The following is a 15,398-nucleotide window of genomic DNA, read 5'->3' as shown; positions in this document are numbered from 1 at the left end:
TAATTTGCCACATTACTAATACATCCTGTTGACTTTGAAGTAAGCATTTTACATGTAATCACTGACCTTCTATAAATGTTTCCAGGGAAAATAGCTAAAGATGTGAGGTTCACTGATACTAAAAACACATATCAAGAATTTTAATTTCTGTCCTGATGGTGCCTAAGCACACCATTACATCATAGGCCCTGTGATCCAATACTAATTTTAGGAAATATGGTCAGAACATAACTTTCATATTGGCTGAAAAGAATAGAAATAATATGAGAGAAGGGGAGTTAAAAGACCCAGAAAATAAAGTCCAAGAGCTGGATGAAGATAGCAATAAAAATAGGGAAATGCATATATATATACACACACACACACACATATATATATGTGTGTATATATATATATATGTGCATGCCAGTGTAAGATAATTTATTTAGGAAACTCCAAGAAATAAGAATGTAAAAATGAGAGACACTGAAAAAACTGTATAGCATGAAATTCAGAGGACAAAAATCAAGAGAGAGAAACCCACAGATGTGGCAGCATTGAAAAAAATCAGACAAACCGATGAGAAACAACCTGTTGATTATGCCCGGAAACCTGACTCCCAGGACCGACAGCATCAGTATCATCTGGGAACTTGTTAGAAATGTAGATTTTAGATCCCCAGGCTCACCAGACTTACCGAGTCACCAACTCCGGAGGGTGAGACACAGCAATTTGCTTTAACAAGCCCTCCAAGTGATTCTGAGGTACTCCAAATTCAAGAACTACTGGTTTAGAATTTCTAAGACTTTAACCTCCATTCTTTACCAGGAGTTGTCTTAGTTGCCCTTTAAAACTGGCTAAATGTTGACATAAAAAAAAAATAGAAAGACAACTACTTCTCAAATACCCAGTAGACAATCGCTCTTTTTCAGGTATTCAAATTTCTTCTGCCACTCAATTTGCTTAACAGCACTTGCCTTCAGTGAATGTCTGAAAATAAAAATTAAATTTAGTACTGTTAACCCAAACAGTTACTAAAAATTAAATTTAGTACTGGTACCCAAAGTAGAATAGAATAGAAAATATGCTGCATTTCAAGGTTTTCTGTTTTGTTTTTTTGTTTGTTTGTTTGAGATGGGGTATCACTTTGTCGCCCAGAGTGGAGTGCAGTGGCATGATCTTGGCTCACTGCAACCTCCACTTCCCAAGTTCAAGTGATTTTTCTGCCTCAGCCTCCGAAGTAGCTGGGACTACAGGCATGTGCCACCACGCCCTACTAATTTTTTTTTTTTTTGTATTTTTAGTGGAGACGGGGTTTCACCATGTTGGCCAGGATGGTCTCGAACTCCTGACCTCAAGTGATCTGCCCACCTCAGCCTCCCAAAGTACTGGTATTACAGGAATGAGCTACCAGGCCCGGTTCAAGGTGTTTTATAATATACCTAACCACATTATATGTATGATTACTCATATTCTTATGAAGTACTTGATATAAAAATATTAAGTATTTTAAAGTATTATTTTATCAGTTCCAATAAAATAGAACTACTTTAAAGTTAATTTAAGGAATATGCAAATATACTAATAGCTCTAACTAAGAATAAAATATCAGGTCTCCATATTGTCCTTTCCTAAAATATAGGTAACTGCTAAAAAGTTATTAAAGAGAAGAGGATTGATAAAAAATAATATGCTATTTATCAAAGATATTAATCCTATTTTATTATAGTCCAAATGTTCTTAATTGACTTGTAATTAATATCACAGACTAAAGCAAAACTTATAAGCCATGAATGGAGAGTCCTTTTTCAGAAGCAAGGTAACCCGGACATTACAATGGTGACTTATACAGAAGAAGAATTTCTATTTCAGGGTGAGTGCCATTAGGAGCTGTCCTTACTAGCAAGTTTCTTTGGTAACTGAGTTGTTTGGTCATAGTAGTCATTATTATAATGGGTAGTGTTGTATAATTATTTGACTCCAACTAATCTTATTTTATCTTTTTAAACCAAATTAACTACTTATATCCATAAAGACAAGTAAGCACTCTGACAGTTTCCTAATTTCATACAATGATCATGGAATCCTAAGGATATACTAATTTTTTTTTTGCTATTTCTCTTTATATAACCTCCTTAGCTTGACATAAAATATATTAAAAGTTCCTTTAGTCTCCACAAGCCTAATGATAATGTTCTCTATGTAACTTTCAATTAAGTACAAAATTGTTTATTATTTTGAATACTGTTTTTAATATATTTTCTCATATTACATCATACAGTGCACAAATGGCACGTGCTTTTGTTCCCGCACCAAACCGAGGGTCGGGCTGCTATTTTCACAGCCCAGTAACGAGATGCAGATAAACTGGGGAGGAAGAGAGTTTTCATTTCTGTAACCGGTTACAGCGAAAAGACCTGGAAATCACAACGTTTTCCAGATCTTAAACGCCTTCTAAGCTATATGTCTGCGTGTAAGTGTGCATTCATCTAAACACAAAGAAGATTAACTTCTTTTCATTTATAGCTGAGGCCTGAGTCCTGAAGGCCTTCTTCTGGAGCCTCAGTAAGTTTACTTAATCTAAATGGGTCTAAGGTGCTGGGGTGATGACCGTTTTCTTGTCTCCTGCTAAATCATAAAGGCTTGGGGAGTTCCTTTAGACCCCAGTAAACTCGTTTGTGGAGTTTCTTCAGACCCCCAATAAAACTTGTTAGTCCTAAATGGATCCTGTTAAGAATTCCTTTGTTATTTTGTCATGCTTCAAGCCTAGGAAAAGCCTAGGCAAAACTCTTGGTGGGCTCTTTGTTATATTCCAGTCTTTGAATAAGGGCACTGACTCTATCAGCTTTGAATATTTAACTTAACTACTCAGTCAGTAGTACTGAGACAGATGTTATGGAGGCCTGTGTTAGTGAGACCGGGCCTGCCACACTGTTAAACTTTTTCTGACATGGACAAAGAGAAAAACATAGCAAGAGTTAATACAGTTTTAAAAACCAATTCTATAATGCCAGAGATTTCACTGAGTAACAAACTAGTGTATCCATTAAAAATTATTGTATTTAACCTATATTTTAAGAATGTTTTGGAATTTACTGGGTTTTTTTTTTTTACTGTTCTCATTGAATTTCTTAAATTAAATAAAAAGGAAAACTAAAACCTCCCATCTGAACTTCATTTTTTTCATATATAGAATATTCTGGGAAAACATAACATACACTTTTTAAAAATTATTCCGAAAGGAAAAGTTCTTGAAGCCTTCTCTGAACTGTTTTTTCTCTTCCCTTGTTACAGGTATCCATTTTTCAGCAACACTAATCTTTTAAAACAAAGAAAATGGATTTCTTAAATTCATCGGATCAAAACTTGACGTCAGAGGAACTGTTAAACAGAATGCCGTCCAAAATTCTGGTGTCCCTCACTCTCTCTGGGCTGGCACTGATGACAACCACTATCAACTCCCTTGTGATTGCTGCAATTATTGTGACCCGGAAGCTGCACCATCCAGCCAATTATCTAATTTGCTCTCTTGCAGTCACAGATTTTCTTGTGGCTGTCCTGGTGATGCCCTTCAGCATTGTGTACATTGTGAGAGAGAGCTGGATTATGGGGCAAGTGGTCTGTGACATCTGGCTGAGTGTTGACATTACCTGCTGCACGTGCTCCATCTTGCATCTCTCAGCTATAGCTTTGGATCGGTATCGAGCAATCACAGATGCTGTTGAGTATGCCAGGAAAAGGACTCCGAAGCATGCTGGCATTATGATTACAGTAGTTTGGATTATATCTGTTTTTATCTCTATGCCTCCTCTATTCTGGAGGCACCAAGGAACTAGCAGAGATGATGAATGCATCATCAAGCACGACCACATTGTTTCCACCATTTACTCAACATTTGGAGCTTTCTACATCCCACTGGCATTGATTTTGATCCTTTACTACAAAATATATCGAGCAGCAAAGACATTATACCACAAGAGACAAGCAAGTAGGATTTCAAAGGAGGAGGTGAATGGCCAAGTCCTTTTGGAGAGTGGTGAGAAAAGCACTAAATCAGTTTCCACACCGTATGCACCAGAAAAGTCTTTAACTGACCCATCAACAGACTTTGATAAAATTCATAGCACAGTGAGGAGTCTCAGGTCTGAATTCAAGCATGAGAAATCTTGGAGAAGGCAAAAGATCTCAGGTACAAGAGAACGGAAAGCAGCCACTACCCTGGGATTAATCTTGGGTGCATTTGTAATATGTTGGCTTCCTTTTTTTGTAAAAGAATTAGTTGTTAATGTTTGTGAAAAATGTAAAATTTCTGAAGAAATGTCCAATTTTTTGACATGGCTTGGATATCTCAATTCGCTTATAAATCCACTGATTTACACCATCTTTAATGAAGACTTCAAGAAAGCATTCCAAAAACTTGTGCGATGTCGATGCTAGTTTTAAAAATGTTTATTATTGAAGGATGGGGGTTTTTGAGGGGAGGAGTAACTAGATGAATGCTGAATAATAAAGCACTTAAGCTTTTAGAGGGAAATACCTGAATACTGCTAAAATGATAAGGCTATAATTTATATTTTAATAGCAATGTGAATATAAAATTTATTGATCACCATTATTCTAGGGGACTCAAAATTAGAAAATAATTTATGTAGGTTATAAACAATATTTTGCCTATGCAATGTTCCTTAAAAGTTGACTGGAAAAAAAAATACATATATACACAATATTAATGACAGTGATTTTCCATGTTTATGTCTCACAATAATTATAGAGGAGTTTTCAATTAACAACATACCTCCCTCCATAATTTCTATCTAGTCCTATTGTTCTATAATATAATTCTATTATTTTGTAGAAGAAAATATAATTCATCACAAAGCACACATTTCACCTATCTCCATTCTTGTCCCTTCTCCATCTCACCCTGAGCAAAAGGGAGGGGGAAGGAGGCAACTCTTACTTAGTGTGACTGGAGAAAATGTAAAAGAGTCAGAGCTTGAAATTGTCCTTGTGTTTAGGTAGTAAAGAGTAATCATAAAGTGGGTTAGGTACAGCAAAATAATTTGATACTGAACTTGTGCATATTTAATATGTTTGTTTAAATAAACTTCTAGAATAATATTACCATATCCATATGTTATCAGCATTTGAAATCAAAGCCTTACCTTAGTAACAATAACTCCACAAAGGGGCATGGGTGACGTTGTTATAATTGCTCCTTGTTTACTTAGGAATCAAATTTAAGGCACTAAATATCATAGATTACTCACCACAGTTATGATACTCTTAACATCTTTTTAAAAGTATAAAATGTATTTCATTTCTGTTAATGTTAATAAGCTCAGTTACTAACTACATTGTCTGTGGTACTTTGCACTTCAGTATTTCTGTACTTTTGATTTAAACATTATTTCCCCTTTATTAGACAGAAGGTAATGGAAATTTTTAGAACTTTCCCTTGACTTTAAAATATTTCCACTTTTCCAACTGATAGAAATGAACAGGCAAAAAGACTCATATTGCACTAATTAATACATGTACACACTTATATATGTTTTTATAATTAGTCACTCTACTACTTCAGTGAGCCAAAGCAATTCCGTAAGTTTTTCTCCCATATTTACATAAGGATTTGAAAACAATAGAACCATGAGTTTGAGAGAATTTTATTCTATTTGAACCAGCAAGGTCATAGACTATCTTTGGGAAGACGTATCATCAACCAAGATCATTTGAAAAACAATATATACCTTTTTTAAAGTTGTACCTTTATGTGCATTGTAAATATTCCTTCCTGATGGTGTGCTTAAAAGCACATTACATCCATTTTATGTATGTGTATGTGTCTATATATATATATATATATATATCTGTGACAAATTACTCTCAATCTAACAAACATTTACAGAGTTCCCGTTTTATACAAGGCATTGAGACATATACTAGATAGAAAATACAGGAAATAATAAAATACAGGTTTTTTCCCTGAATATGTTTACAGTCTAAAAGGAGAAACAAGAAAAATTAAAACTATAATAGAAAAGAGCAAACTAAAATCTAGCATGGCAGTCGTTTACACAGTTATGATGGTACAGAGGAAAAACTGATTACATCTTGTTTAGAAAAATCAGAAATGTTTCACAAAGAATGTATCCGGAACACATGTCAAGTACACAGCACTGGGGCAAGAGAAGTGGAAGAGCACACTCCAGGTGATGGCAACATCAGGATACAAACTGCACCACGTAAGTATTTGGTGGGGCATGTTCATGAAATAGCAATGAGTTTGGCAACTATTAAGAGCAATAGAGGAAAAGGAGCCTAAAAGAAAAATTGGGCATTTTTGTGGCTGACTTCGAATGTCAGAACAAAAAGTCTACAGTCAATTTTATTGGTAATGATGGGTAATCACTGATACTTTTTAGCAAAAATATTACAAGTTTAGAGTGAATCTAAGCAAAAAAAGAAAGAAAACTGGTTCTATCTCAATTCCATCAGAGAGAAAGCAGAGTTATTATTGATATAATGACTTCCTGTTAGAAAGCAAATCAATAATCCAGGCAAGAGGTGATGAAGTCCTGAACCTGATTCTAGCAATGGGAATGAAAAGAAAGAAACAGATGAACGATGGAACGAAAGAAGTACAATCCTCAGGTTAGAACAAATTCTTTAATAAGCAAGCAGAGGGAGAGACGTCAGTCACTGAGATGACGTTCTTAACCAAAATGAAGAACCCAACAGAAAGGGCCTATTGGTGAAACAGTTACTTCTTTTTTGGGTATGTTAAACACATAAAGACATGTCAGAGCTCATAGATACTAATGACCACGTCTGGCTCAAGCAACACTGACAGGTAGATGAGGTTTCTCTCTGACCTCAAAACTGACAGGTAAACAAGTGTCCCAGCCATCTCTTTTGTCCTCACTTCACTTGACCGCCCAAGGGCCCTTATGCTATGTTGACAGGCCAAAGTCGGCCATAGTCCCTGTCATTCTCTGCTTACTTCTCTTTCCCTTCTCTTCTCGCTTACCAAAATTTAATTCTGTGATTTCTTCATTCAATGACTTTGCTAAAGTTAAAATTATCTGTTAAGTTAACTTATTTATACCCATCTCAGAAATTTATGTATTTGTACTGGGAAACTAAGAGACACAACCCATCAACAACCCAAGGAGAGTAAGGCTCACCCAAATACAGATACTGCCCTCTGGTCTGAGTTGGACTGAGACCCAAATCAAGGAAAATAACACTGTAAGTGACAAAGTCATAGATCCCTTCAGAGCTCAGAGGAGAATCAAGTTTATCATTACTGTGTATGATCCAAAGGACCACAACAAATTCCAATTATTGTCACTTCACCTATGTGTTTCCCCCACATACTGAGGGTACAGAACATGCCTTCCTTCATCAAAAGATATGAATATGAATATTTAGCTATTTTATTTTATTTTATTGGGTCAGGGTCTCACTGTTGCCCAGGCTGGAGTACAGTGGTGTGATCTTGGCTCACCGCAACCTCCGCCTCCTGGGCTAAAGCCATTCTCCCACCTCAGCCTCCCGAGTAACTGGGACTACAGGCATGCATCACTGCACCTGGCTAAGTTATCTATCTTTTGTAGAAACGGGGTTTTACCATGTTGTCCAGGTTGGTCTTAAACTCCTGAGTTCAAGTGATCCTCCCACTTCAGCCTCCAAAAGTGGTGGGATTATAGGTGTGAGCCACCATAACTGGCCCATTTTATTTTTCTAGAGACAAAGTCTCATTCTGTTGCCCAGACTGGAGTACAGTTGTGCAATCACTGCTCACTGCAATCTTGAACCCCTGGGGCTCAAGTGATCCTCTCACCTCAGCCTCCCAAGTAGCTGGGACTACAGGCATGCACCACCACACCGGGATAATTTTTTTTATTTCTTACTTTTTGTAGAGATGACATCTTGCTATGTTGCCCAGGCTGGTCTCAAACCCCTGGCCTCAAGTGATCCTCCCACCTTGGCCTCCCAAAGCATTTGGATTACAGGCTTGATCCACCACACCTGGCCTCTCTTTAATATCTTTAAAGTGGTAGGGTCAGGTAGGTTACGTAGAGATTAATCATCTATAATTTGTACTTTCTTTGAAACTTATGAAGGACAGATTACAATTAACATGATATATTTCTCTGAATACGTAGGATTTCAACGAGATTTTTCTATCATTGAAAAATCCTCCAAGTTACTAATAGCTAAGCATTTTTACAGAAATATATATATATATTTGGCACCTACAACAAATATAGCAATATAAGAATTTATGTATTTAACTGATAAGGTAGAAAAAGAAAATATAAATATCATAGAAATAGCTAAATACTAGATAAGGAAGAGTTACCTCCTGCTAGAATTTTAAGTATACTGGCACTAGAAAATTAAGTGAAAATTTTATTTTTGCTCCACTCCTCTAAAATTCATCAAGTGATGAAAGGCATGGAAAAGAGACTAAAGAAAGACAGAAAGTCACACTACTAAAAACTAAATTCACTCCAATACTCTACCATTAGACATACCTATGTAAAAATTATGCTTGAAAATTCACTTCTGCTTGTGAAATATGGTCTTAACTGTAGAACTGGTTTAAGTATATGGATTGTCTAAGTTAATTGAATTTTTTTGGTTTTGGTTTTGTTCTATTTTACAATAAACACACAGGGTCAAATCTATAGCACAGTTTATCCAAGTCCTGGCAGTCGGTGGGTCCATCCTTAAGTAGAGCCGATTTCCATTTTGAATCTCCAAAACCAGTTTCCTTTTCCTTTTGTAGTGATTTTGATTCCCCACCCACCCATCTTCAGCTTGCCCTAAGTGGTATGTCCCTTGTTTATATCAGTTATGTCAGTTCCAAATTTTAAAATTCCCTTAGCACAGAATCATCCCCACATTCACAGGCTCAAAGTTAAGCTTGTCCCTCTGTACCCAAAGAGTCCTGTGTCAAAACTAAATGGAGAATTAATCGGAAGCCAATTACTAGGCAATGCATTGATTTGCTCCACTCAATAGCATGAAAGTGGAGATTATCATAAGGTTATTGCTGAAATACATTCCTCTACGTCAAGGAAGAAACCATTTTCTGATGACTTTATACCAGACTATTTTTAACTTATAGGTCAAAGAATTAGGTTTACTGCTTTGCAGTACAAAGGAAGTAAGAAAAATATTTCCTTAACATATCCTGAAGTCCTTCAAAAGTAATCCTGCTCAATTCAAAACGTGTCCATATTAATTTGTTTCAGAAAATGTGGTCCTAGACTCTAATAACTAGATAACTAAAATGATTATATTCAGACCTTTATTTTGCCAGAAAATATTCTAAAAACAAACTAATATTTTTGTCATCAATAAAGTAAATATTTTCTTATGATATTGTGATAATTTTTCTTGCTCTTTTGAGTCAATATGCTTTCTCTCATTATTTTAAATGAGAGAAACTTATTGTTGAGAGAAATATTTTCCAGCATTATAATAAATACTGAGTTATTCATACAGAATATCTTCTCCGTACAAAATGTGGCATGCTTGAAGTCAATCTGGGAAGAATAGAATTTTTTCAAAGAATTTACACACTTTGGTTAGGCCACAAACGATAAAATTTTTGTTTGAGTAAAAAGCATATTATTTTATCAACAGTAACAATGGTAAATCTTGTCAAAGCAATCTTTCATCAAAACTTGTTTTTAGTTTCAGTTCCAATTTTTACCGCAGAGTTTCTTCCTCTGCAAGGACACTAAAATTACCTTACTGATTTATATAGACATAGAAAACCAAAGCAATGTGCATAAGAATCACCAAAGATGCTTGTTACAAAGGTAAATTCCAGATTTGAAATCAGAAAAGGCTGAAGTTGAATTATGGTTCTTCTGCTAATCATTAACTTGATGCTAAGCAACTTTCATCTAACCTGCTTTCTTCAGATTAGAGATGAACAACTACGGAGATAAAGTGAAATAAAGCAAATGCTCTTGAAAAAATGCTAAAAGACTACAAAATAGGAATTTGCATTCTTTATCACTATTCCCCCTACTAAGGAGTGAGTCAGAGGGCATTTGACATGCAACCTGGTGTTCTGCATTATGTGTTTCCTGTTTCTGAGTGTGGAGAAGAGCCGGTAAGTCGTCGATGGCCTTCTGCTCCTGGCTCTCCATGGTAGAACAGTAACTCCCAATAACCCCATACACAGCCACAAATACCACCCTGTGGGTACTCACAGTCTTTTCCTTTGCTCTATACTGCCATCCTTATTACTAAAAGACTGGCATGCTCAAAGCTTGTTTAGCTTTCTAGAAAAATGTAATGCTACCTTATTGAATTCATAACTGCAATTATTCCAGGAGCAATTTCTTCTATTGATGCATTCAGAGACGTTTTTTCATATGTTCTAGATTAGGGCTTTATTTCAATCCTTTAAATAATAAAGGTGAAATTTTCATTTGAAATGAAAATTCTAAGTTGATGAAAACAAGACTAGAGGTGTAATTTCAGGTTCTATTAAGTATTAGAAAAAATACTACTCATTTATATGCAAATATTAATACTTAAGAAACTACTCAATATCAGTGTCTCTCTGTTGCTTATTTCACTGCATCCAGACTCTCTTGCTTGGCTTTTAGGGTCTTTATAAGCAAAGTACACTCTCTGGAAAATCTTACTTCCCACTGTCCTCCTTAGTCCCAACAAATGCTATCTTCTCCAGTCTGGTCCCTCTCTCCCCTGTCCTCACCATGTGCCTTCCTCATTCTTGTCTCCATTGCTCTTCAGGCTTTTTGTTTTCCTCTCCCACAAGAAGTGCCCTCCACCTCCTTGATGTTAAGCAACTTATCCTTCAAAGTACAGATTCAATTTCACTTCCTCCTTGAAACTGAATCCATACTGCGCTTGAAGTCAGTATCTCTCAATATTATTTCCAATAATTCCTTATTTGTTTTAAATATCTCCAATTTCTTCATGAGTGTTTGGTTTTTATACCAACTATAAAGAGTACTGTAAGTTACTTAAAGGACATGTGTTTATTTCTGTCCCTTCCACATATATCCCAAATGTTTATCTTCACTTCTATATGTAATAAAAGAAATACAAGTGAGCTCTTATCAAAAAGGAAACTGAGAGGTTGCTAAAAATAGAAAAGCAGTGCTTATTTTTCAAGGATTAGAGAATACCTTACTGATAATGAAATACATAAAATTCATAGAACACTAATTTTCTGGAAATGTCTATGCATAATGATAAATTTCAAAAAGCTGCTTGCTAATCATACATTATTAATCATTTATGCAATATATAAATATGCTTTAAATCACCTATTTTAAAGACAATATTTTTTATTATTGTCTTTATAATTATTATTATATTAAAACAGATATAAATAATAAATAATCTACTTGGTCACATTAAAATTAAGCTATTGGCTTCCAGCCCACCTAGTGTGAAATTACTTTTCTTCATAACTTCCTTGCTGGCCCCAACCCCCTCTGTTTCACAATTTTTGTGTGGATGAAAAGAGGATAACATTTTTAAGTAGGGAAATATCTCTGCAATGAAATAGGAAATGTGATATGTTCTTCAGCTCAAAAGAAACAGCTCTTACCTCTTGAGGAATTATAGAACTCACTCCATATATTTTTAAAGGCTAGAGAAACAACTTACCAGTTTCTTATGAGTTTCGCTTAATTCAAGCATCTTAAAAGATCAAATCTTAATGATATAAAAGATTAGATCTTTTACATTTTAAAAAGTTAGATCTTAAATTTCTTAAGGACTTAAGTCCCACACCTGTTTCACCATCCTATATGATTATGGTACAAGCACTATCAGGTTGACCAAACATAGAAATGCCAACCCTTTAACACTGCCCAAATTTACAGCAAGCACCTGAGAACCACACCAATCACAGGAAACACACTATATGTTAACTCTGGCAACTGAACTGGACTCGCCTTGTTCTCCAAGAAGCCTGTTCGTCATGGTTGTCCCTCTGTTCACAAACTTGTATTGTCATTACATATCCTAGAAAAAAGGGAATAAAAGGTAAATTGCAAGTTTATAGATTGATTTATTGTGTTTCTATTCGTTTCAGTGTTTCAAAATATGAAACTGAACTCAACAATGACTTTTTGTGTTAAGCTTTGGGGTTTTTTCCTATTTTATCATCCTATCAATCTAAAGGTTTAAATACTATCTATTCTACTTGCCATACTTACACAAACACAACTTCAATTATAAATGCATGCATATATTAGGAATTGACTGTCCTTTTCCCTGTTCTTATTAGTATATCATATGCAAAATGTTTAGAGGCTCAGGTTGAACAACAGATTTCTTATATTTGTATTTTCTGTTGAGTATTGTCTGAACGAGACTTGTGTATGTATGCAATTAAACTTGAGCCAAAATTTAAATGCATTTTCTTTCTCAAAATTTTCCCATTAATGAAAAATAATATATAGTAGTTGTTTTCTTTCATTTAAAAAAGACAAGAAAAAACAGTCAAGTTTATTTTAACAATTTTAACACCAATTGCCCAAACTACAGAGAATGTTCAAACATGAATTTTAGGAATCTATGAGGTATAATCTGCTCAGTTTGTTGCTGTTGTTGAGGGTGGGAAAAAAATAAATCTATGCTGGAATTTAATGTTGCTTAGCCCAAAAATATAATATAATATGAAATAAACCATGTTCTTCAAATAACGAGTGTTGGCTTTAACTTAATGATTTCAAAACATCCTATAGCATCCTGTTAAGAAAACTACAAAGGAAGAATAACAGTGTGCAGTAGACATGAATTTAAAGTGTCCAAGTGTTTGTCCAAAGTGTTTGTGGCAGCCTGAACTTTAAAATGAGTCTCCTTCATTTGACCATGAAACCTACCATAACTTCACCTCTGGTCCTTCACCTCACTTCACTAAAATCAAAAGAGTTAGCATTCTCATTTTTAAAACTCAATATAGAACAAAGACAATTCCTTTTATTTTTCTGAAATGAAACAAAATTCAGTAAATGTAGTTACTGAAATATCATAACTAAATAATATTCTAGACAATTCCTTTTTTAAATTTTTAAAAAATAAGTAAACATAGTTACTGAAATATTATTAAATAATATTCTGAATTCAAATCTTGCAAGAACAGTTTTGAATGTAATCACGTAGAATTATGTATTAAATTTTGAGAAAGTTTCCTTCAACTTTTCCCTCCCAAAATAAATCTTGACAGAGAAAAAGCGAAAAACATTGTTGGCATTTAAGAGAATGAGAAGAAAAAGTTATAATGAATGCTCTTTGAATAAGTATGTTTGCAAGTATTCAATAGAGAAAGGTATACCTTCATTAATTATTAAGGAAACTATGTTAAAAAAAATTATTTTAAAGTAAATCTTTGCGCCTATTCCCAAATATTTGTGAACAGGTAATTGTACTTACTCGAGAAAAGTGAAGTTTTTTTGCTTTTATTTGTATCTTTGTATCCCCTTTTCTCCCCTCTCCCCCTCCTCCTCCTTATTTTGATTACAGTATCACTTCCGTATATACAGCTGCGGTTTAGAGGGTGGAGCTTTGGAAGGTTCCTGCGACTTGCTTGCTAAGATGTTAAATGGACTATTTTTCTACCTCTGCAGGGACAAAACCCACAACCACATCTGCCCCCTTGCGCTAGCGTTGGCGGTAGTCTTCGTTCAAAGGAGGGTGTGGGCTTGGAGCTTAGAGCATGCGCAGTCACAGGAGCCTCAAATTCCCTAACTACGCTGACCCCTCCCCTTCACATCAGCGACTGGGTTCATGCAGAAGTAAATTGACTGTAGAATAACCGGACTGTTTATTGCCTGTTACTCAGCTTGCTGGTAACCATTATGCCGCACGGTGGTTTTCTCAGAGCAAATTGTATCTTGTACGTTGTCAGCTTAGCTCAGCTGAATTTAATTTTGTGATACTAGCACAAACGTAATACCACGTTTACCTGTTCAAAGATAGAGGTGTCCACATCACGTCTTGACACTGCTCCAGAAGCATCTAACAGGTGTCAACTAAGATAAAACCTTTCTAATTGACCCATACCCCCCCCCCCAAAAAAAATGTTCTCATTTTCTTTTATTCAGGAATACGATTTACAGTACAGGTTTTTCTAGCTCTTGTCCAAGTATTTGGGGAAAAGAATAAGACAAATTATTTCTTAGGGACATGGCAGGAAATGGGATTTGGATAAATTTCTTACTCAGAAAAAATTCCATCAAATTTTTAAGAATATTTTCCTCTTTTTTTCTATTTTTTTTTCTTCTTTCTTGTGTAATGATTTGCAATTTGCTGAACCTCTAACTTTGACTTCTCTTAAGTTATCCTCGTTCACTAGAGTTCCTGGATCTAATGCTTGTTTTATTCCACAAGTTCTAAAAAGTTCTCAGTATCTTCAAATATAGCTTCTACCTCATGTTCTATCTCTATCTCTCTCTTCTTCTACAATCCCAACTGGATAAATATTAGACCGTCTTATTCTGTCCTTCGTGTCTCTTTTGTATTTTCTGTTTCTTTACAACTCTGGGTCTCAATTACAGACAACTTTGTGTAAAATCGTCCATTTTCATTATATTTTTCATTTCTAGAACGGCTGGGTTTTACACATCTATTAACTTTTTACTCACCATTCTATATGTTTGTGTGAAACATTGTAAACAAGCTTATTTTTATTTTTTCAGTTTTAGAATTCCTACATATGAAGACTTTTGAGCCTTAATATTGTTTATAGTTGCTCTCATTCACAGTGTCTTGTTTCCCTATATATTTAGTGATTTTTTTTCTCCTTACTTTGAGCTTTCTCATTTTCTTCATTTTCTTTTCTTTGTTTTCTTTTTTGTTTGTTTGTTTTTTGACAAAGTCTCACTCTGTTGCCCCAGTTGGAGTGCAGTGGCACGATCTTGGCTCCCTGCAACCTCCGCCTCACGGGTTCAAGCAATTCTCATGCCTCAGCCTCCTGAGTAGCTAGTATTACAGGCGTCCACCACCATGCCCGGCTAATTTTTGTATTTTTAGTAGAGACAGGGTTTCACCATGTTGGCCAGGCTGGTCTCAAGCTCCTGACCTCAAGTGATCCACCCACCTCGGCCTCCCAAAGTGCTGGGATTACAGGCGTGAGCCACCGTCCCTGGCCTGAATTTTCTCATTTTCATTTGAACTTTATCTGTGGACATTATATGAGGCCTGAGATGAAAGTGGATTTCTTCATGGGAGGATTAGCATTTGCTTCTGTCAGGTATTTGTGGACATTATTAGTGCTGCATCAATTTAAACTAAATCATTGGCTTCAGGTTTCTTGCTTGAATGTGTGTGTGTGTGTGTGTGTGTGTGTGTGTGTGTTACATAACACCAGGTGGTGTGAATTCTGGATGCAAACTTGAATAGAAGCC

At 35.3% G+C, this 15,398-nt stretch overlaps 1 protein-coding gene and 1 long non-coding RNA gene across 6 annotated transcripts in view; one reads left to right on the top strand and one right to left on the bottom strand.

The window, feature by feature from the left end:
- Positions 1-12,696, top strand: part of LOC105477400 (5-hydroxytryptamine receptor 1F) — a 206,194-nt gene extending 193,498 nt beyond the window's left edge. For 3 of the 5 annotated variants that reach the window (XM_011733868.3, XM_011733865.3, XM_011733862.2), the window contains exon 3: positions 3,274-12,696. In XM_011733868.3, the coding sequence (XP_011732170.1) occupies positions 3,316-4,416 (1,101 nt within the window). In that variant the 5' untranslated portion in view covers positions 3,274-3,315 and the 3' untranslated portion in view covers positions 4,417-12,696. Of the gene's footprint in view, positions 1-1,746; positions 1,853-3,273 lie in introns of all 5 variants that reach the window. The other 2 variants (XM_071092566.1, XM_071092567.1) reach the window with 1 other exon arrangement.
- The window catches only part of LOC139362087 (uncharacterized), a 130,134-nt gene extending 116,241 nt beyond the window's left edge, over positions 1-13,893 (bottom strand). The window contains exons 1-2 of the long non-coding RNA XR_011620424.1: positions 13,426-13,893; positions 11,943-12,012 (exon numbers count right to left, since the gene is read on the bottom strand). This is a non-coding gene — a long non-coding RNA (uncharacterized lncRNA). The remainder of the gene's footprint in view (positions 1-11,942; positions 12,013-13,425) is intronic.
- Positions 13,894-15,398: the final 1,505 nt, after the last annotated feature.

Source organism: Macaca nemestrina, chromosome 2 (assembly GCF_043159975.1).
Source record: "Macaca nemestrina isolate mMacNem1 chromosome 2, mMacNem.hap1, whole genome shotgun sequence".
In the NCBI taxonomy this organism is placed as follows: domain Eukaryota; kingdom Metazoa; phylum Chordata; class Mammalia; order Primates; family Cercopithecidae; genus Macaca; species Macaca nemestrina.
Note: the sequence above shows the minus strand (reverse complement) of the source record. Positions and strands in the feature narration are given on the sequence as shown.